Source organism: Prunus dulcis, chromosome 1, assembly GCF_902201215.1.
Source record: "Prunus dulcis chromosome 1, ALMONDv2, whole genome shotgun sequence".
NCBI lineage: Eukaryota > Viridiplantae > Streptophyta > Magnoliopsida > Rosales > Rosaceae > Prunus > Prunus dulcis.
In genome coordinates, this window is record NC_047650.1 from 37,782,887 (window position 1) to 37,805,190 (window position 22,304).

A 22,304-nucleotide genomic window follows, 5' to 3' on the forward strand; every position below is an offset into this window, starting at 1 on the left:
TTATTAATTAAATGAGGATAATATGATAAATTTATACTTTTTCATATTTAAAAAAATTAAAAATAAAATAAAATTCAGATATAATGAATCCTATTTTTATGAAACACAACTACCAATTATTTTTTTAAATTCTAAAATAAATTTAAATTTTAAAAAAAAAAGTCTCTCACACGCGCGAAGAGACTATTTTTTTTTTAAAAGCACTTTAGAGCCATACTGTTTTCTTTGACTAGCTAGAGAGATCCTGGCTGTGTGTTAGCTTTTTTACCCCAAACGCGCATCTATAAATAGCAGCAACATTTCCTCATCCCATTGAGTTCCCATCACATTCATTCATTTCTTCAACTGCACAAGTATCAAAAACAAGTCACAGAAACAGAAAACAAAAATATCAAACACCTTCGTTCACTGATCTTGCGCCCTAATTTGTTCAGCAAAACACTGGTTTGATCCAAATCTCCAAGTTCATCAACAAAGGCATTGTGTTTTCTTATCAGCCATGGTGAAGACAGAGAAAAGGGTTCAGCTCACAGAGACATCAAAGCCAATGCCATCATCCAAAACATCATCAACATCAGCATCTTCATCAGCTTGCAAGAAGAAGAAGTACAAGGGAGTGAGAATGAGGAGCTGGGGCTCATGGGTTTCAGAGATTAGAGCCCCAAATCAGAAGACAAGGATATGGTTGGGTTCATATTCTACGGCAGAGGCAGCAGCCAGAGCCTATGATGCTGCCCTCTTGTGCCTCAAGGGCTCCTCAGCCAACCTCAACTTCCCATCCACTGCCTCCTCTCATTTTATCCCTCACGAAATTACCATTATGTCCCCCAAGTCCATCCAGAGAGTGGCTGCAGCTGTTGCCAATAGTTTTGCCATTGATAATGCCACCACCCCATCCACCACAAGTATTGCCTCCCCACCCTCACCCCCTCCTCAATCTTCTTCATCTTCATCCTTGGTCTCCTCCCCATCAATGTCATCGTCACCGTCCAATAATCTCCTGGACGACGACTTGTCATCACTGATGGGGTCATTTGAGCCCTACACTCCTATTTATGATCATCTCGATCAGGCAATTGATCAATTACCAATGTCTAGCATGGAACTATGGAACAACTTTGATGATGGCCTACAATCCCCAAAATACATTGACCAAATGTTCAATGGAGCCTTCTTCGATCCACCCATGATTTATGACTTCTATGAGGAAAGTGATATTCCCTTGTGGAGCTTCTGCTGATGCACCCAATTGATATTATTCTTTTTTAATCCAATTCAAATTCATTCATGATCTTCGAAGCCATTTGCTTGGAGATTTTACTGACAGTGACACAAATTTTACATTCTATAATATGAGTGAGTGAGATAGGTGAAGAAATTCCAAAGGGAGATTGAGACATTTTTCTGGACTCTATCTCACATGGGTTTCTATTATATAAAAAGATATATTGTATTATATTTGTTTTATGTTATGCAAATTAAGTGTGTAATATTATGCAATTGTTGTCAGTGGTCTTACATATACATTAATATTGAATAAGAAGTGGAAATTTTTTCTTTTTTATTCTTTCCAATTTCATCTATGTACCCCTCCCCATGTTATGTCTCTTGTCTCATGTGGGAGGCTCATTGATTGTGTATGGAAGTGTCAGCTCAGATATGCCTATCTCAGTTGGGAACAAATTAAAGAAGAGGAGCAGGAGGAGGTTGTGGAAACTTGAAACCATCTGAATTTGTTTTCATTTGAAGGAACAATATCTTTTTCTTTTATTTTGCTCCTTGGGGAAATCAATCTCATGAGAAAAGGGAGAGACCCAATCCCATGGCCTTAAGAACAGAGCCAAAAAGAATGGGATTTCACCAGTTAGCACCTGCAAAAGGGTATTGGTACTCTTAAAAATTCTGATGCAAGTCATATGATAAACAGTGTTGTTGTGAACTTTAAGCTACTTTGATTCAAAGAATAAGTCAAACTACATGTGAAATGTGGTAACCCATAATATCTGAGTCATAGCTTATTATGCCCAAGTTTCAATTGGAGAATCCTAATGATCATTTAAAACTGCCTTCCAATTTTGTTCTCACACAATCTAACATGTTAATATTACCGTACTACTATTGAGTAAGTGAATTTATGTTTGAAATTATATTCAGGAGTTAACAATATGAAAACATAACAAATCGTGTGAAACTGTTTTTTTTAATAAATATATGATAATATCGACTGACTGAACATTCGTTTGAATAATAGCTGTAACATGTCATCTTTTAACCAGACTTTTTTAGCACTTACTCGAATAACTTTACAAAGTTATTCTCAAAAAAGGAAGTGTCTAATCGAAACAGAATGAATCGACAAATTTGACACTTTGTGAGCAAAAGTTGAATCTGGTCAAGTGTTTGGAGGTACTGGTTCAACCCAAGATTGCACATGATCTGTCCAAAAGAGCAGTGGGTGAGTGAGAGAGAGAGAGATCACAGCATGGGGTCCCATCCTCATTTGTTTCCCTCTACATTGTATTTGGTCTCTTCACAAACTTCTCAATGGGCCATAACCATTTTGGAAATATGTGTTTTTTTTGTTGCTATAACTTCTGAATATTATTAGAAATTATAATATGGGCATTTTTGGGCCCTCAAAAATTAAATTCAGCACATTGGGTCACTGCATTGTTTTGTACCCATTTATATAAAAATTTGAGGCACATGATCAGCCCTAAATTACAATTCTCTAGAACTACATTTCACGACACAACATGTGATCTCATCTCATGGTTTCAAAAAAAAAAAAAAAAAAAGTTTTGTTGTTTTGGGTTATATGAGCTAATGACACTTTAGACCAAAACAATTAAAAACTAATGACACAAAATTTGGGTGTTGAATGTTGATCAATAGGTTTGTCGTTTTTGTCCTTTGTTTATATTTTCGTTCTAATTGATTCCATTTTATATAATTTGGGATTTGTTTCAGTTGATCCTTCATTGGCTCTGAAAATCTTAACCTAATTAATGATCATTGAGGGAGATGCCCTTTGTTTTTCTTAATTAGAATGATTAATTATGATGTTGCTCAATATGTAGCCTCATGGGGGTTAGATCCAACATTGGCATGACTTCAATGATTTAGGGTTGGCCTCATTAGGACAAAACCAAATGAAGCTTGATAATTGATTGATTAATTCCAGTGTTTGTCTCTCTTTCTTTTCTATTTTTTAGTTTTGGAGAATCAATCCCAGGGTTTGTTTAAGCCACAAATATACAAGACATTATACAGATTTTGCAATTCCAGAAACACATACAAATTTTTTTAAGGGCTCTAAACTTGGACCGATAGATGTGGCATTTCATTACCATTTTTTTCTTATACAAGACTTACAAGCGATATTGATAAATGAGGAATTCGAACACATGATCTTAGGTGCAAGAATAACTACTCTTAATCACTTGAACTATAAATCTCTTGCGCATTTCATTACTGGTGTTCTATGCTTAGCTAAACTCAATGCCTACATGGCTTACTCTTACAGCTCAGTTGATATATTTGACGCGTTGAAAATGATGTTTAGCTTTTCACCCCTAAGCCCAGCTCATTAACGCGTTCAGTCGAAGGTCTCTTTGTATCCAAAACAACACATTGATTATTAATAATCTGAGGGATTGAGTGTAAAGAAATTAAGCAAGTAATAACAAGTGAGAAATAATATTTTATTAATTATTTACTTACAATGATTTAACAAATAGTTTGTAGCTCAAGTAGTTAAGAGCAGTTGTCCCTGAATTTGAGGTCATGTGTTTGAATCCTCAATTCTCCAATATTGCTTGAATCTAAGAGCATCTCCGACCGATATGTCAAAAGTGTCACATAGATATTAAACACCTAGAAATAACATCTCACATCACTCCAACTGAATTGTCAAAGTTGATGTGGAATGAAGGCTGGAGGTTCAGCTATTACTTTTGACATCCCAAAAGCAAGTTGTCAAATGAATATTTTATTGTTTTTTAAAGATAGTTGACTGTTACTTCCATTTTTTGTTTTCCTTTTTTTATTTTTTTCTTATTTATCTTAAATAATTTGACTGTTACCATAATTATTTATTTGACATATCGGATGGAGCGTAAAACTGTGTAAATAATAAATTACCACATCAATCATTAAATTTAAATTTAAAATTTTATATTTGACGTCTCCTGTCTTCCTTAGAGATGATCTAATGAGATGAACAAGCTCTAGCTCAAAGGCCCACACACTTTGACGCCTTTGTTAAGCAAACAAAATGGTAACTCAGAATTTGTATTGGGCTTGCGCACCCTCCTCATCGTAGCCTATTGGGGGTCTAAATTCTCATCAAATTCCAACCCAGGAACCCATTTGATTAATCTTGACAACCCGAGTCCGAGTTAAGAGCACCAATTACTTTCTCCCTTTATCGAATAAGAAAAAGAGAAGAAGCCTTCACGCACAGAATCTGGTTCTGCGCCTCATCGCCGTCTTCTATTTGCAAACTCTTTCTGGTTTGCCTTTGGCTCTGCAAAACCGGTGAAGCAATTATGGGTCTTTCCAAGGAACAGTTGCTTGCTCGTTTAAAGGTTCTACTTTCTCTCTCTCTCTCTCTCTCTCTCTGGGTGTTTCATTTTGGTGTACTTCTCTGTATATTGGACTATGCCATTGAATTTGGTCTGGAATTCTTTGCTTTGCGTCAGAGTTCAATATTCGAGGTGAATTAGAATAATCACAGTCGTTGATGGGCGTCTTTGATTCTTTACAATTTATGTGATAAGCCATATATTGAGTGTTAACCAAAGGAACCGAGATGAAGTTTGTGAAGAATAGTGAAAGTTATTACAATCCCATATTTTTGCTAAGCACTCTTCCATGCCTTGTTTAGCTGTGATGATAAACAATTTCATAGCTTGCAATAGTTTCTATTTACTTTGGTTGCTTCAAGGTCTTTGAGTTTCAGAGTATATCAAATCATAAGATATAATCATCTGGTAACAATGTGATACTTAGTGGAACAACTATTTGGGCTTATATATATTGGAGTTGCATTTGGTTCATCTTGTGAATGAGAATCTGAAGTAGTGAATTTCTGAAACTACAGAGAAAATTGTTTTCTGATACTAGAATGTGCTTGCATTGTCGCGTATGGCTATGTTTTTAAACTTTAACTGCTGCATCTCTTTAATTTCCTGGAACTAACTTATACTGTTGGTTTTGTTAGGAGCTTCAAATTGGTTTTTGCCAGTATGAACATCCTGTTGTTTTGACAGTTGAGGCTCAGGTAAAAGAAGATAAAAGAAAAGGGAAAAAAAAAATTTATCTTCCATCTTTTTGTGTCAATTGTTTTATTTATTCTGAGGCAAGCATATGATTTTTCCATCAGGCGAAATATGTTGGACATCTGGGAGGTGGACTGAGTAAAAATTTATTCTTGAAGGTATCGTATTCTAATACTTTGGGAAACAGCATTTGCATTGCATAATAATAAATTTTGCAGTTTTTGTTATCTTCCATTCTCCACTGTGTGGAACAGCACCTACAGTTTTTTGTTTCTTAATTAAATGCAGGACAAGAAGAACAGGTTCTATATTGTTTCCGCTTTGGCAGATACCAAAGTAGATCTGAAAGGTATGCACGTTTCCTGATTCTGATCATTGTGTTATGTATCAGCATTTTGAATGTCACAAACTAGTGGTTCTGAGCTATCATATAAATGATTTTTTACTTATGCACCATTTGGAGTGCGCCTGAACATCTCTAAGCTTTATTTACAACTTGAAAGCTGAGCAGTTCTATCTATAAGGCTTGGTTTGGGAAAAGGTGGTTTGAGAATGGCTCCTGAAGAAGCACTCGGAGAATTCCTTCAGGTTGGCATATGCTCATCTTCAATTTAATCAGATTAAAAATGATATTGATTCTTTGATTTCTAAGATCTTCTGGCATGTCAGCTTATGCTTTCGAATTTATTGGCTATATTTCATATGTATATTTAAAAAAACAAAAAGAGATATGCTATTTCAAAAAATGTCATGTAATATGTAATTTCCTTTCCTATTCTGTTTCTTATTGCAAGGTCCCACTGGGTTGTGTTACTCCGTTTTCGCTGGTGAATGAATCTGCACGGTATACATTACTCTTTCATTTAATTAAGATATTAAAATTATATATGGTTCTCTTCTTGATATTTCATTCACGCATTATCATTTGTTACTCTTGGCCTTGAACTTATAAAGCTTGTGAAATGATTTGAATCAGTTACTTCTTACCATTTGATTGATGTTGTTTTGCCTATGTAATTTTACATTAGTCAACAATCGACTGAATAAAAGTCGTAATTCTGACCATTTTGATTTTGTGGGAAAATATTCCATGACCAGCATTACCATTTTAGGTGGTGGGAATGACTTTCTTTCCAGTGGAGTTAATGTTATTTAGCCTTTGCATGTTGATACTTCACTCTTTTTTTCATATCTTTTTCTTTTGTTGACTTCTGTCTTCTTTTTTTTTTTTTTGGGTGAAGGCATGTCTCTCTGTTGTTGGATCAAAAATTTAAAAGTCAGGAACATTGCTTCTTCCACCCATTGTCGAATGACACATCAATCTGTAAGTGATAAGGGTTTTGATGAGCGAAAATGATATATTTGTCTTCTCTTCTTTCGTATATTCTGATGAACTTTCATGTTGTTTACTAGTTTAGTTGTGTGTTCTTCACTTTATGAACCTCATATCTATTATGCATATAGTCTTACCTTGGATGTCTTTTATAGATTGAGCATGATGTTCCAAGTCAATTGCAGGAAATTAGCTGGATGAGTAGTTATTTGGGATAGGTTAAGAATAGTCCTAGGCAAGGAACACACTTTCAATTGTAAAGTTTCTCCTGATCTTATTGTTTTAATTAGTGTGGTTTAATTCCTGTGTTAGAGAAACATTCCATTTCTGTTAACTTATGCTTTTCATCCTTGATTAGAATTTACACTGTATTACTATGTTGTTGTCAGGATTTTCATTTTTTACTAAAAAATAAAACTAAAAATTATATTGTTTGTGAAGACTTTCTGATTCTGGTATAATTTGTGGAATTTTTAATTTTTAATCATGTCATCCACATCTTTAAAAGAAAAAAGAAAGTGTGATTTTTCAGAAACTGTACTCAGTATGAGTATTTTATGTTATTGTTCTTAATAAGTTTATCCCTGATTCATGACAAAATTTTCTGTTTCCAGCACTTAGCACCCATGATCTCGATAAGTTCCTTAAATCAATTGGGAGAGACCCCTCATATGTTGACTTGGAGGTAATTAGAATTAAGCTTGTCAGTAATGTTTAAGGAACACTAGATCATTTCCTCAAACATTATTCGGCTCATGCAGGCTAACCCTTCAGTTGGGAAAGATCAACCGCCAGATCTTGCTTCTCTTGTTCCATCTGGTTCCACAGTGTTGCCTGATCCTCCAGAAGCAGCAGCTTCCTCAAAAGGTTCCGTCGAAAATCCAGTTTCTGTCAGTAACAAGTCAACGACAAGTACAGGTATATCAAGAAAAAGTGCAATTCATTGTAGATATGTAGAAATAGAATGAGAATTGATTCTAGATTAACTTCTCCTCAGCCAGGCTGGCCCGGATGAATTATACTTGTCAATATTGTTCTATTCTATTGATTCTTTATGATAAAACTGCCATTGTGTTATTTTATTTATACATTTAAGCTGCTTATTTAAATGATTAAGATTTTTTATTTATAAATATTAGCAGTTTCTTATTAAGGGATTCTGGGTATGTATAGATTGTGTTTCCTTTTTGTTATTCATGTTAACCAGTAAAATATTCTTTCGTGATGCAGCAAATGCTACTAAGCCATCCACTAATGCAAAAAATACTAAGGACAAACCAGTCAATGGTGTTCATGTATCAAAGTCCGTAACAGATGTTGGAAAGTTGGTTGAAGATTTACTGGATAAAACCTCTGCATTACTGCTTTCAGAGGTTAGAACAATACTATGATTCTCTTGAGTTTCAACTTTTGCATTACTTTGTTAGGCTCATGGAATCAAGTCATGCAGACCACTGAGGAGACTATTAAGAAACATGGAGCACAGCTGGGAGCTGCGATATCAAATAGTATCAGAAGCCATCTTCGTGCAGAGTTGGAGAGCACCATTGTATGTATTTTGCTTTGATGGTTGAATGCTCTATTCTGAAGCATTTATTGCCTATTAATTGAAAGCTCTTAATGTGTAATGGCAGTTTTATAGAGCACATGGATTACATGTTGAGGCATGTCTGTTTACTGTCATTGGTGCATGCCCAATTCTGAAGTTTTTGAAAGAATTGTTCCAATCCATGATCACGAGATCTTTTTTTTGTTGTTGCAGATGACGTTCAAAAACTCAGCATATACTGAAGGGTTTCATGCTGGTGTGCACCATCATGCAAAGCGTACATATTGATGATTGTTTTAGAGTTCAGCGTCAAACTGTTCCAATTTTCCTTCCAGATTTCAATCAATTTTATGATCTGATATACTAAATATTCTGGACAACATTCGATGGAATAGGTATAACCATCTTAACTGTCTGGGATGCTTCATTTTCAAAATTATTTATGTTTTTTTTTTCAATTACAAAACAGCGTATTTGGAGGATTGGAACATGAATCTATGTATATCTGTTGTTTATGTACATCTAATTACTTACATAGTTAAGACATTCACAACAATATTAGACAAATAGTCAGAGCTTTAGATACAGGGTATTTAGGTGAAAAGTTTAAGGTTATTGCTGCAGTGCTGAGTGTCAGTTACGACGTAAAGGACCAGTCTGCTCCTGCTGAATAAGTTATTATAGGTTAAACACGGGGCCAGCTTGATTTTTAAGCAAGTTTTGGGAAGCCCTTGCTTCTGCTGTGTGTGATAATTCCAATATTCTGAAACATAAAAGTGTGCTGGTGGTTATATTGTTCTGCTCACCTGAGAGACAGAGGTGAGCGCCTAAGAGCCTCCAAAATTATTCGAACATGAATCTCTGATGTAATGTTGTCTAGATCCACTTGGGGGTTAGAGAATAGTGCAACAACGCCACCATGGCTCAGCTGCAACAAAACTAGAATTCAGCATGAAGAATGAATATATGCAAAGCTTCCGTAAAGAATGAATTATGGCCACCTTTATCATCAAATTGAAGGCATTCTGGACTCGAAGAAATGAGAGTTGCAATAGCTTTATTATTTTTTTTGGTAGTAACAGGTACAGATACTTTAAACTAACAATATAGAAATCAAGCACATCACAATCATGTATGAAATTCAATAGTTTGATTATGTTTTGTTAGAATAGCTTTGGGGGAATTCAACACTAACCAACTCTAGAAGCAGAAGTAGCAGCACTATGTTCCTCATTATCCCCCTGTGGTTGAATTCTTCTATACCTTGCTCGAAATGGCCACAGAGACCTCAGCCTACTCCAACTCAAGCACCTCTGACTCCTCCTCTCATTATTCGAACCCTCCGACTCCTCCAACCCGTTTCCACAAACCGGAATCCCGACCCGGCAAACTGGGCAAGAGTTGTGCAGCCTCAGCCATGGAACAATGCAGTCGCTGTGGTATATGTGATTGCATGGCAACTCCCTCGCCTCTGCGCCAACTTTAAACTCCTCCATGCAAACTGGGCAACAAGGGTCGTTGCTCAAATGGGTCTCTGTGATTTTCACTGTTGGTAATGCGTTGATGTCTGTTTCCGGTACTGGAGACGGGCCGGGCCTGTCGTTTTGGGTCAGCTCTTCGATTAGTCCTTGGAGACCCGACCCAAAAAAGTAGTTTCCAAGTTCGACTCCACGTGGCACTGGTAGTATTGGATTTTCTTGTGAGCTGGGAATGGGGCCCAGCGAACTAGGAGGATCCTCGATGGGACGGACTATAATCCAAGTCCTAGGACGATTTCGAGCACGGGGTTCGGGTTCTGGGTCCCAATTCTCTCTACCATCAAAGCTAGGGTTGCGTCGCCTGCGCCTATTTGTCCTCGACTCTTGAGTTTCTGCTTCTGTTTAAAATAAAATAATTAAATTGTAGTCAAACATATTTAAACAAACTCATGAAACAATTCTCAATTTATTTTGTGGAACGCACGTTTTCATATTAGGTGCATGATCACCATTGAATTTGTTCATATTCAAACTTTACGTACCCATGCCTCTTCCCTCTTGACCAAGTTGGCGTCGCCAAAACCAGGGACGTTCTCTTGCGTCTGCTTCTGGGTCATCCAATCCATGGTTGAAAGCCCCCATAGGAGGGTCGAACATGAGAGAAAGTATTTCCAGCAAACGAGCTTCTGGGGAAGGATCGAAGTCGGTGTAGTCTAGGAGATCTCTAGGCCTGATTGACATGTCAAACTCTGAGAGGAACTGTCCAAAACAACGAGGGCAGACTATCTCTGATGGGTTGGTGGTGGAGATGATCCTCACCGTTCGATTGCATTGGTAGCACCAGTAGAGCTGATAGGTTGTGCTGCCATTGTTGATGTCAATGTCTCTTTCGCGAGGTGGGCTCAGAGACATGTTTGATTGGGAGAGGTTGGAGATTGAAAAGTATTAGATGGTTCTGTTCAGATAGGGTTTTATTTGGAACTATCAAATGGGAAATTGAAGATGTATGAGTAGAAGTGAAAACAAAGAATGGCTTTTAGGGTACACAAAGCAATCCTCTTTGTTTCTTTCTTGCTCTGCATTCTGATGCATCAAGTTTGCTTCTTTATGGATTTGTAGGGTATATAGGGTTCACACTTTCGTTGTAACAAAGAAAGGGATGAGTGAGATATTGGTTATCAATTCAATATCATGCATGCAAAATGACGCAAATGAGGTTTCCTGGTGTGAGAGAGGGCTATCAAATTGGATTGAAGGGAATTTGGATATTCTTATGCTTTGGGCCTCCTGTTTTATGTTCTAAGTCCCTTTTGTTATATTATGGGGCCTAGCCTCCTAGGAGTAAAATTATTTCGAGTCCTCATCTTCCTGATATTTACTAACACATACTCTAATTCCTGACTTCACTACATTTACTAATACGTAAGGAACAAAAATTTACGGTTGGGATACAACGTGGGAATGTTTGCTTGATTTCGATTCTCCAAGGGATACAACTTACATTAATATTGATTTTGATTTTATAATCTTTGTGCATGCTAAGGTAATAGGGAAAAAGAGAACACTTGTAACATTTCTGGCTCTGGGCATGCAAGTGAATAACACAATAAGCCTAACTTATATATGATCCCAATATCTTGATTCGAATTCATTTCGTTTTTTAATCACACTAAAATGGGCCGTAGGCCCATGATGAATTCATTTTTTTATCTCAAGCCCACAAAGAAGGGGCTAATTTCATTTAGGTTACAAATTTATTCAGCCCTATTTTCACCACAAAAAATTTAATTAATTAATTAAATTCAGCCTTAATAATCACATTATTCAATGGAAATGAAGTTACAAGTCATGCTCACCTCACTGCTCGCAACCACGAGATAAAAGTGAGCTTAATTATGAACCCAAACAATGGCATAATTAGAGACTAGTGCACTCATCTCTACAGATTATATAAAGTCCTGTCCAAACCGAGTATCATTGCTCTTGGTTCAGTTCTATTATTTTACTTTTTCTTTCCCCAACTTGTTTAATTATTATTATTTTTTTTTACCAAAAGAAGATTTAACATGTAGAGGAATGGTCGACAATAAGATAATTATCTTTCTATTCATTGGAAACAATAATTATTTTTTTTTGAAAAGGTTGATTTCATTCCATTAGAAGAGAGGAATAGTAGGCATGTAATGCGTGGCCTCGTTAAAATCTTCTCGGAGAAAACCACAAGGGAAAAACTCCAGGATAGGAAAGAGTACCACAGATGCCCAAAAACGTACACAACAAGGAAATTACATAGCATCAATGAACGAAAGATCATGTGAGAAATTTGGGGGATTAGTAACCCATTTTGCCGCTCCCTGCAGTAATTATTTTTATCATACAATCTCATGCATGTTTGTGTATGCATGATCATTATAAATAAATAAGGGTTTTTAATTGTAGAGGTTCTTGAATTTTATCTCAAGTTTCAATTGAGTTCCGTAATATTTTTTTTAAAAGTAATTACATCATTTAACTTCACAAGTAGTTGCAATTAAGTCCTACAATTACATTCCATCAATTCAGTTGTTTATTTGAAGGGTAATTCAGACTTTGGACAACATGTCTTCAATTGATTTTTCATATTATTGCATACTTTTTTTAAAATATTTTAATCTAAATGAATAATTTTAACTCTTAAATTGACAATCAAATTGACGGTAGGACTTAATTGCAACTACTTGTAGAGTTAAAGGATGTAATTGCCTCAAAAAAAAAAATTCGGGACTCAATTGAAACTCGAGATAAAATTTAAGGACCTCTACAGTTAAAAATCCAATAAATAATTTATATATATTCCCACTGGCCCTGTATAGCTTCTTTCCCAAGTAAACACCAAGGAAACACATATATATTTTAATGAAGGTACACTTGAATAATGCAAACCAACCCTTTGACAAAGTTTCATGATCACCATAAATTTTGAATACGATTTCTCATAAAATTCAAGAATTTAAATATAGAATGTTCAATCAATCATTCTATTCAAGTTGGACGGCAGGACCATCACACCTAAGGCTATGGTGCCCTTTTGTTTCATTCAACCCTATAGTTGGAGAAATGAATTTCAACATTAAATAGAAAATAATATAAAAAAAACATATGCATATCATATGTTTCTTTTTTTCTTTTTTTCTTTTTTGAGAGTATTTCTTGAATTTATATATATATATATATATTAAATGACGTAATAGCTTGCCTTTTTTTTTTTGGGTCAAAGTTAGAAAGGGGGAGATGGGAAAACTCACACACACGGGTACCACCATGGAGGATTTGAACCCAAAACCACTTGAAAGTACACTAAAAGGCATGGATCATCCAACTAACACCCCATTGATGACATAATGGTGTGCATTAGGTTTTGCAAACTCCCTTGAACCCGTGTACGATATTTACAATATGCAATTAACTAAACTAAGTAATTATAATATATAAGTTGGTGTAGTTCAAGACCTTTTTAAAAATTATTATATTCTACGTATAAATATTTAATTTATAAACTTGTCATTTTCATAGAAAAATATCATCATATCTCTAAAAACGAATTATCACAATATTATACAAGTGTATATCTCACATCGTATCCTCCTACTAACGTGTACGTTACAAATTTAACTCTAAGTTTTGAGATTTTTTGATGTGGACATTTGTCTTTGATAATGACCAAAGTCAAAGAAACTTAAAAACTTGAAACCAAACAAAGAGAAACAACATAGGCACTAATTCTGAGCCCCCAAAAAAAAAAAAAAAAAAACCACTAATAAGTCAAAAAAGAAGACCGGGATTAGGTGACTAAAACCTCTCACAACTTGTTTCATAAATTTGCCAATGAAAAAGTACAGTTTAGGTGTGTGTATATATATATATATATATATTTGCAACTTCCTTTTCAGGTGTAGCATTTAATTAAATCACAAGAGAGGTTTCAAAGTCAAATTTGTTTAGGTGTTTGCATGGGACCGCGGTAGCATGTTTTGAAAATCGAAGGTCGGGAGACTCAGGACCTTTTTGGTGTTTGAAATTTGAAGGCAACTCTAAGAGGCTAGAGCAAGGTCATGCTTTGATATGTTCGTCACGTCTCTCTCTCTCTCTCTCTCTCAAATCTTTTTTCTTTTTAATTTCCTCTCTCTCTCAAATCTTTTTTTCTTTTAATTTCCTCTCTTTTGGTGTATAAGGACAAGTACTTTTGTTTGTGTATAAATTTATGGTAGAAAATTAGAAATCAAATGCAACCAATATTGTTAATGGGGTATAGTCAAGTGGAAAAAAGTCTTAATTTGCATGCTAGTGGTCTCATATTCGAACCTCTATAATACCTTGACAATGTATGTGTTAGAAAAACCCTCTCTCCCCAATATCGCTTATATCAACAACAAAACATGCAACCCAATATTTAGTCAAGGGAAAAAAAAAAAAAAAATTAACATAAGCACCACTAGTTTAAAACTTTAAAGAAAAAAGGTGATAGTATATAAGCTTTTGTCATATTAAGTCATTTGCATGGCAAAGATGCCGTTTGCCATTTCAAAATAATAAAAGCAACAAATACACTTTTTGATTATATATGGCAGCAAAGTTACAAAACCAGCAAAAAGATAACATGGGTTTCCAATCTATCCTTGGAAACATTACTTTGTGTGGAAATTGTTCTGAGAGCAGGCTAAGCTAATTGTGGAACCAAACGCACTAGCTGGCCACTCCATTATAGAAATGTCCTTTACCAAAAAGAAGATGTAGGTTACATCATGGTGTGGTTGATTTGGAGTCAAACAAGAAAGGAGAAGCTGATATGGACATTAATTCATTTATAATTTATATAATTCTTCTTCTTTCTTCTCTTCGTCACTGCAATTATACTACTTGCCGGCCGTATGACTTATACATCGTTTTGGAAATTGCTGTTTAGACCTAAAGAGGGTTCGCTGAACGTGGCACTTTCTCAAATCAATCAATTGCTATTGCAATTTGCATGTAGATAAAATTACAAGACAAAGTTATGTGCACAGATCTTTTCTATATTTACGGATTTTGTATTTCAAATTTAATCATTAAGATTTAGATAAAATCTAATAGTTTTGCTACAACAGGTGGGCAGCTAACCCGTCACTAATTGGTCAAAAGTAAGACTCAAGTTTGGAAAACGGTACTTACTATATATTTCTCTTCTCATAACATACTACTTGAGTAGTCACTTAATTAATATGTGTTATAAGAAGAGGAATATATGCACCGAGATATGTATGTTTTTTCGTTAAAATCGGTCATTTTATTAAGAAGAAATATTTGCATGTCTAATCTCACACACCATGTTGTTGAAATGTGTAAAATGTGAACAAGAGGGTTTAACATGAAAGAGACAAATTTTTCCCCAACTAAAGGATCAAGTAAGATATGATGTTGAAGTTAGTTGTGACTTATAGCTTCACACCTACACCTACCCTAAATAGTTGAACTCTCACCATTCTAATGTTTGAACAAATAACCAAAAAAAAAAAAATTGAAGTTTGTACGTGTAAAGTCATTTGTTCAAGTTCTGTTGAGTTTGGGCCAAGGTGATGATGCCATCTCACAAATCATACTTTACCATCCATGTTATTGATGTTCAAACACATTGTGTGTTTCCAAAGACAAAAAAATAAAATAAAAAGGTTCACACATTTTGTATTATTGTACGGTTTGCAGAATAAGTTCATGATACTTAAAGATGAGCTACCTATGAGATGACTGATTGACCAAATCGAAGATGCAATTTCCCGAAGAAAGTTCAAATTTATCAGAAAGGAATTTATTACCAAGATTATAATTCAAACATTATAAAGAAATCATGACATTCAGGGGGACATGGACATTGAGGATTGCTCAGTGTGATAATGGATAATCAATGCATGAACCAGACATGCGTTTCATATCTTGTCCATTGTTAAAAAAATAAAATATTTACAGAATCTGATGGGAAAATCTCTGAAATGCTTGAACCTTTTTTTATTTGTAGAGGAAGTTTTGCCATGAACACCACTCCATGCTTAGAGGGTCCCTCTCCCTTTTAATATCTCATAGTTTTTTTCCCTTCCTCTATAAGCATTGTAGGTTTTCTATGTCCTATTCTTACCCAGTTAATGTACTTGAGATCATATATGATCTTGAGATGTAGATTTGAACATATCTTTTTGTTAGAATACAAAAACAAGACTTGACCCATGTCTTATTAGATACAAAAGAATAAATGTTAGAATATAATAAAGCTAATAGTTAAGATCCACATGCATCTTTACTATTTAAACTTTCAACATCAACAAGTGAGCTAGAGAAAATAGTAAAACAGAAAAGGAAGATCTAGGATACTAAAACTAATATCCATCACAACTTTTCTCAAATTTTAATTAACTAACAACATATTTAATCGATTCGTAATAAGTTCATATATAATAAATGAAACACTATCACATCAGTTGAGATTCAAAAATTCAAACTTTCAACTTAATAATAGTTTCACGATACATTCAAAATTTTTGACATTTTAATTTTCAGTGATTTGATTATTGGCATGAACCCACCAACTACACAGGCACTTCAGTCTTGAACAAAACACTTTTTTGGGGATTCATCCAAAGAAAATTTGACTGGAAACTATAGAAGTCTAGACTATTGGTTCAAAATGAAGGAAGAAACAAAGACCTAGAGATACATATATAATACTTCAATCTCTTCCCACAGTGGGTCAGAAATTGAGCCCTCCCAAGGAAACCAAAAGAAGAAAATTTGCAATTTTATAACTATATGTGGACCAAATTATGACACACCCAGATGGGAGCCTATTAAATAACAATAGTGAGACATAACATACTCCAAGAGACATAAAAAAAACACAACAAATTAACAATTAAGCATAATCTTAATGCAGCTCTCTCTATCTCTCCCAAATCCCCACCATTAATGAAAACCAGGCTAGCAGCATATATGTTAGGTCAGGGATGATGTAGCTTCTATCCACTGGGATTTTTTTTAAAACCAAAACCCTAGAGGATTGGTCAAAGATTGTAAAAAATTCAACCCCTTTAAAAATATTAGAAAATAAGTGCCTTTTTTTCTCTCTTTTGTGAAAAAAATGCATGTGGGAGTTGTTAGAAAATTAACGTAAGAAGACATTTGAATCTGGAGAGGGGGCATTATTACTCCCCCTGTGACCAAAATAAACAAAGCAAAGAGAAAAAGAATCTCACATACTATATTTTAAAATTTGAAAAAAGAAATAAAAAGAAACAGAGAAAGTTCTTCTTCTTCTGGTCTTTTGGGTTCATTTTTATATTGGATATGCAACAGAGATTGTGGATCCAGCAAGCATGAAAAGTTAAAAGATTTTTACACCAGGACAAAGAGCCCCACCCACCACCCCCACATGATGTGCTATTTTCGTATAAAAATATTGCAATCTCCTAACATTATCCGATTGGATGAGGAGTGCACATGGCTACTTAGCATTAATTTAATCAAATCTGTGTTGAGCCTATCGGAATTCTACTAAATTATGTTATTGATCAAAAAGATAGTCCGGCCAATTCAAATAGGGACTCATCTATTTGTCACATATTGTTTGGGACCCCTATAATTATAAACGCAATACTGCTTGGCTCTTTACATGTACAAATCGATCACTTATTACTTATAAATTACAAATAAATAAAAGCAATAAATTACAAATAAATAAAAACATATGTCAAATTGTGATTTACAAATAACGAACTGATTATTTTAAAGAGAGAAAAAAGAGTTTTTAGATGAGGGTTGAGATGGGTGTTATGAGTAAGGGTCACTTTTGGCCACATGTGGGGTGGTGGTGTTGGCAACTTGGCATAGTGGAATAGCGTGATCAGTTATGGTGCCTCGATCTTTCCCATCTTCTCACGTTACTCCTTTGTTTGACATTTTCTGTCTATGAATTGGTCGGGAACTTCTTTGTACGGAAAAGGTTGAGCAAGCACAAACATATCTATAAATTGAAAAGAAAGGAATATATGCATATGAGGAAATGTCTTACCAGACAAACACTCTCACTGAGACTTATAATCTTTAGATCAGTGAACAAGTGAGTTGTTATGGATCAGTGAGCGAACCTTAACCGCTGCTCGTGGAGCATTCAATGTATCAACGACTAGCATTCATCCACCCATGACTCTATCATTATTCTTAACTATTTGAATTAGGACAAGTGAAAGTCAAATATTGTTTAGATTTACAACATCTAATATTTAATATTTTGAAGGAAAGATAGATACGTTCTTCAGCTCTATTTTACCTGCCAATTTATGTTCAGTGGATCAAAATTTGAAAGACAGATACATTCCTGAGGCTCAGAGACAGACAGAGATACATACATTAGGGTGAGCAAGTACAGTTTGCATTCCAATGGTTATGAGGTCCCCAAATTGAAGATAAGGCCTTTTTTTTCTTTCTCGTTTGTTGCAGATAAGTTGATGATGATGATGATGTTACAGAATAAGAGACAAATGGGGATCAAGCAATTGATCTCATTATTGCAGTCTAGAGAGCACAATAATGTAACTTCATGCAGAAAGAAGAACCCCACAAGCCACTACTGATTCCAAATACACAAACAACAGCAAGGGAAAAGGCCAAAAATTCTCTGAAATTTTCATCTTCCATTGATTTACATGGTGTATTTACAAGTTACAGTGTGATGATCGAAGCCTCAAACACACGCTCCCTCACTCACTCTCGCTCTCTCAACCTCCGATGAGCTTTTGCTCACCGGGTTGACATTTCGAAAGCACTTAAAATTAGTAAAATTTACACTACCAAAACAAAAGATGTCTTTTAGACATTTGTATCACAAAATTTTCCATCCATTCGGTTTTGAACAGCTTTGACAGCAGCAACTCTGGCAGCAGTGGCAGCTCTGTTTGCTGCCATGACTGCCTTGTTCACATGTTCATCTACCCGCCGGAGGTTAACAGCATTCTCTGCAGCTTTCCCAGCAGCCTGCAATTTCATAACAACAAAAGAATGAACAATGAATTAGTTATTCAAACCTTTTTTTTGTCATGTAATGGTGAATGCGCTAAGTAATAGTCATAAAATACCTTAACTGCTCGAACAACTGCATCCGTTAGCGGCGCAAGAGGGTGCTTAAGGGTGCCACCATCCCACATACCACATCTTGTGTCGCCATTTCGAAAAGTATAGACACCATAGCCCTGCTTCCGGCCTTCATGCCATGAACCCTCGTAACAATGACCATTAGCAAAATGATAGACCCCAAATCCATGGATTTTGTCTCCAAAATATTCTCCTGCATATCTATCTCCATTTCTGCAGCAAAATCAAATTTATCATCATTTTCAGGTTCCTCAGGCAAAGTACATGAATAATTTAACGAAGAAAAGACGCATAGTATTAAATAACTTGTAGTTTCAGCATCAAATTCAACTGAATGCCAGACAACTGAGGTGCACAATTGAATACGAAAACACACCATTAAACGCATACATAAGGAAATAAATTGGCTAACAAAATGAAATTCTCGAGATGATAATAACAAAATCATCAAGGAAGCCATAATGGAAAAACAGAGACCTGTAAGAATTCTTACTTAGATGTATTAATTGCAAATCAACCAACCACACAACAACCAAATTCCACTGTTTTATTCATCATGAACAGTTCACAAATAGTAAACCCCACAAGAGTACAGGTCAAACCAAAATCACGAAATTCAAAACCTCAAGCAACCCAAGAAAACCCAATTGAAGCTACCCAAGAATTCTCATCAAGAAAATGGAAAAAGAATGAATCTTTACTGTATTATAACTAAAAAGGAAAGTAACCCATATTTAGTTACCACAAATCCAACCAAAAGCAACCCAATAAAGATTTCGAAAACAAGATTTGAAGAACTTACCTAAAATGGTAGCAACCATAGCCATGCTTAGCGCCATACTTGAATTCACCAACATAGCAGCTACCATCAGAGCAAGTTTGCACTCCAACGCCATGGCTCTGCCCATTGCACCACTCCCCAGCATAAGAGTCCCCTGTGTAGAATCTATAAACCCCATACCCATGCCTCGATCCTTGTCTATATTGACCCTTGTATCTGCTTCCTCTAGCCCACCCCTCAATCCCATACCCATCGTACCTCCCATCGATCCAATCGCCTTCATACCTCCCATTCACAAAATAATTGTAAACTCCGCTCCCATTGCATTTGCCCTTGTGAAATTCCCCCTCGTAGAAATCGCCATTGCTGTAAAATTCGACCCCTTCCCTTATAATCTTCTTCTCCTTTCGGGCCTTGTTCGGGTTCGGGTCGGACCCAATGAACCACTGGACCGGCTTCGACCCACCGTTCGTCTTGCAGAACCGGAACCGCTTCGCATTCTCGTCCCATGAGTGTTTCAGAACGGAGACGCTGTGGTTGATCAGGCCCCTGTTCTTGTTCGCCAAGAAAAGGGTGACTGCGACGAAGACCAGAGCCAGGAGGAGATTTTCGGAAGTGGGTATCTCTTCTCTTCGTAGATAGAAGAAGAAGAAGAAGGCGGAGAAGCTGAAGAGGGTGAAGACAGTGAGAAAAGCCATCGCCAGGTGCTGGTGGCTGATCCGGTTCGAACCGGGTTTCTGAGTCGAACCGGGGTTGTAATTCTTGGGCTTCTGCTCTTCTTCGTCGTATTGTTGCTGCTGGGCGACGATGACGTCCTCCTCGGTCACCGAAGAGAGGCTATGAATGGAGGATCGGATGGTCGGCGACGACCGCAGCAGCGACGACTGGGTCCTCGTGAGCTTCGCCTGGCTTTTCTGACCGTCCATTTCAGAGAATGATTTATTGATTCAACCCCAACCGTCCGATGATCGAGTCTTCCTTTTTCTTTCTCTGGTTATTCTAAACCGACCTCCTGTATCGCGAGATTCTTATCACCAACGTCGCTGGCCGCGAGCCCACCGGAACCATCTCACACGCAAAAGACACCTCCTGCGTAAGTTAAGCTCTGGGCCCCACCACCGGCCCAGGTTAGCACCAACTGAAAAACAACCAACTCTCTGAAGATTCAAAACAGAGCGGAAAGAGAGAGAGAGAGAGAGAGTGAGTCCGGAGATTTTGTCTGGAGAACTGGACCGGCTTCGGGCTTTTGGTTTTATTGATGCTGCATTGGGGAGAGAGAGGGGGTGACATTTAATCTTCACCGTAGGATTTTCATCACGCGGTGGAGAATGAAGATGTGGTAGTAGCCGTTGGATTGGATTGGGAAAGTCCCGGTCTAGACGGGGAAGATGTGGTCGTCGGATATAGATTCGGCTTCGGTTCCTTTTCGCTTTACTGTGCAGGCCGGCACGTGCCACTTCCACGTCAGCATTCACCTGAGCGATGTTCCCCTGTGACGCAGTCCCATGAAATGTTAGAGTAGGGCTTGATGAATTATTAATTTGTTGATGTTACTTGTTCTTGGAGATGCAATGCATGGGGTTTAGATTCTATCACTGCTTCAAGTCTTCAAGTGTTAAAGTTACTTTGCATAAAAAGGAAAAAGGAAAAGTAAATTAAATTTGACATCTGTCACAACAACTCACAACCTAAGATCTTTCCATGGAATGGACTGCACCGAAATATTTAACCTTGCAAATGCAATGCATGTGGGGTCACCCATTTTAAGTAAAATGGCCCTTCTTGTAAAATTCCCCCAAATCCTGTCTAGTTTTGCCATATAGGTTTCTTGTTATTTACTTAAATTAAAAAGCCCCCAACCCATGAGGATTGAGACCAATTTGCATCTACCTTGTACCCAAAATTATAGTTTCTTCATATTAATTTTGCATGATTAAATTAATGGAGGAATGGATGACTCATAAACTACGAATAATCTGAATTTAAACTTTCAAGAATATGCAAACAGTTTAATTTACCTGATACGTGTGATTTTCCGATACGTGCACACGTATCTGGAATTCATCTCAACACATACTCCAATAAAAGGGTAAATAGATTGCGGAGCCTTTCTTTCTTAAAAACTAAAGAAAAGCTTTGTTTCCATTTCGTACATTCTCTCTTTCTTAGCATCTTTTATAGAGAAAATAACCACCTACAATTAAGACCTACAACCTGTAAAACAACTAAGATATTACAAATCAAACTTAAATAAAGGTTTAACAGAGAGAAGTTCCAATCCCCATATCAGCCAATTCGAGGCTGAGCATTGTGCCTCACATATATCAGCCAGCAAATCAGCCATAAGGATATGAACCATCCAATAAGAAAATAAAAATAGGGTCCAAATGAGCCAATTGGAAAAGAGAGATAATTTCCGCTTTTGCAAATTGTCATGTGTATTTTGACATGCTATGTCGGGCTCTCTCTCACAATAGAGTATATGAAACTCAATATGCCTACGATGAATTTCAACCTTTTGCGTAACCAACTTAATGCGCTGGACAAATACAAGAACAAATTGTTTAAACCTAGTTTTTTTCGTTCATAGGCCTAAAAGAATTATTGCACACGCATGAATCGGGTTTAACCTTATATAATCAAAAATAACATTTTCAACCTTTTCCTGTTATTTTTTCTAGCAAGTGACGAGGTAGAAAATTGTAGTTTAGTTGACTAGAAAAATAGTGAA

At 36.2% G+C, this 22,304-nt stretch overlaps 4 protein-coding genes across 4 annotated transcripts; 2 read left to right on the forward strand and 2 right to left on the reverse strand.

Moving 5' to 3' along the window:
• The first annotated feature begins 332 nt into the window (after positions 1–332).
• LOC117615238 (ethylene-responsive transcription factor ERF012-like) lies at positions 333–1,562 on the forward strand. The gene has a single exon (XM_034344289.1). It carries the CDS (start codon positions 500–502, stop codon positions 1,238–1,240), a length of 741 nt encoding a protein of 246 aa, XP_034200180.1. The 5' UTR covers positions 333–499; the 3' UTR covers positions 1,241–1,562.
• Positions 1,563–4,405: 2,843 nt separating this feature from the next.
• Positions 4,406–8,685, forward strand: LOC117616142 (putative prolyl-tRNA synthetase associated domain-containing protein 1). Its single transcript, XM_034345366.1, has 12 exons — positions 4,406–4,589; positions 5,225–5,284; positions 5,387–5,440; positions 5,571–5,631; positions 5,794–5,870; positions 6,077–6,126; positions 6,524–6,606; positions 7,230–7,300; positions 7,377–7,533; positions 7,846–7,988; positions 8,066–8,164; positions 8,378–8,685. The coding sequence occupies exons 1-12, from the start codon at positions 4,551–4,553 to the stop codon at positions 8,450–8,452; spliced, it is 969 nt and encodes a 322-aa protein (XP_034201257.1). The 5' UTR covers positions 4,406–4,550; the 3' UTR covers positions 8,453–8,685.
• Positions 8,686–8,917: 232 nt separating this feature from the next.
• Positions 8,918–10,564, reverse strand: LOC117616141 (E3 ubiquitin-protein ligase RING1). Its single transcript, XM_034345365.1, has 3 exons — positions 10,185–10,564; positions 9,360–10,040; positions 8,918–9,092 (listed from the first exon to the last, which is right to left on the reverse strand). The coding sequence occupies exons 1-3, from the start codon at positions 10,552–10,554 to the stop codon at positions 9,058–9,060; spliced, it is 1,086 nt and encodes a 361-aa protein (XP_034201256.1). The 5' UTR covers positions 10,555–10,564; the 3' UTR covers positions 8,918–9,057.
• A 7,739-nt stretch (positions 10,565–18,303) lies between these two features.
• On the reverse strand, positions 18,304–20,809 carry LOC117616522 (MORN repeat-containing protein 1-like). Its single transcript, XM_034345861.1, has 3 exons — positions 19,595–20,809; positions 18,777–19,005; positions 18,304–18,675 (listed from the first exon to the last, which is right to left on the reverse strand). Exons 1-3 carry the CDS (start codon positions 20,497–20,499, stop codon positions 18,511–18,513), a joined length of 1,299 nt encoding a protein of 432 aa, XP_034201752.1. The 5' UTR covers positions 20,500–20,809; the 3' UTR covers positions 18,304–18,510.
• Positions 20,810–22,304: the final 1,495 nt, after the last annotated feature.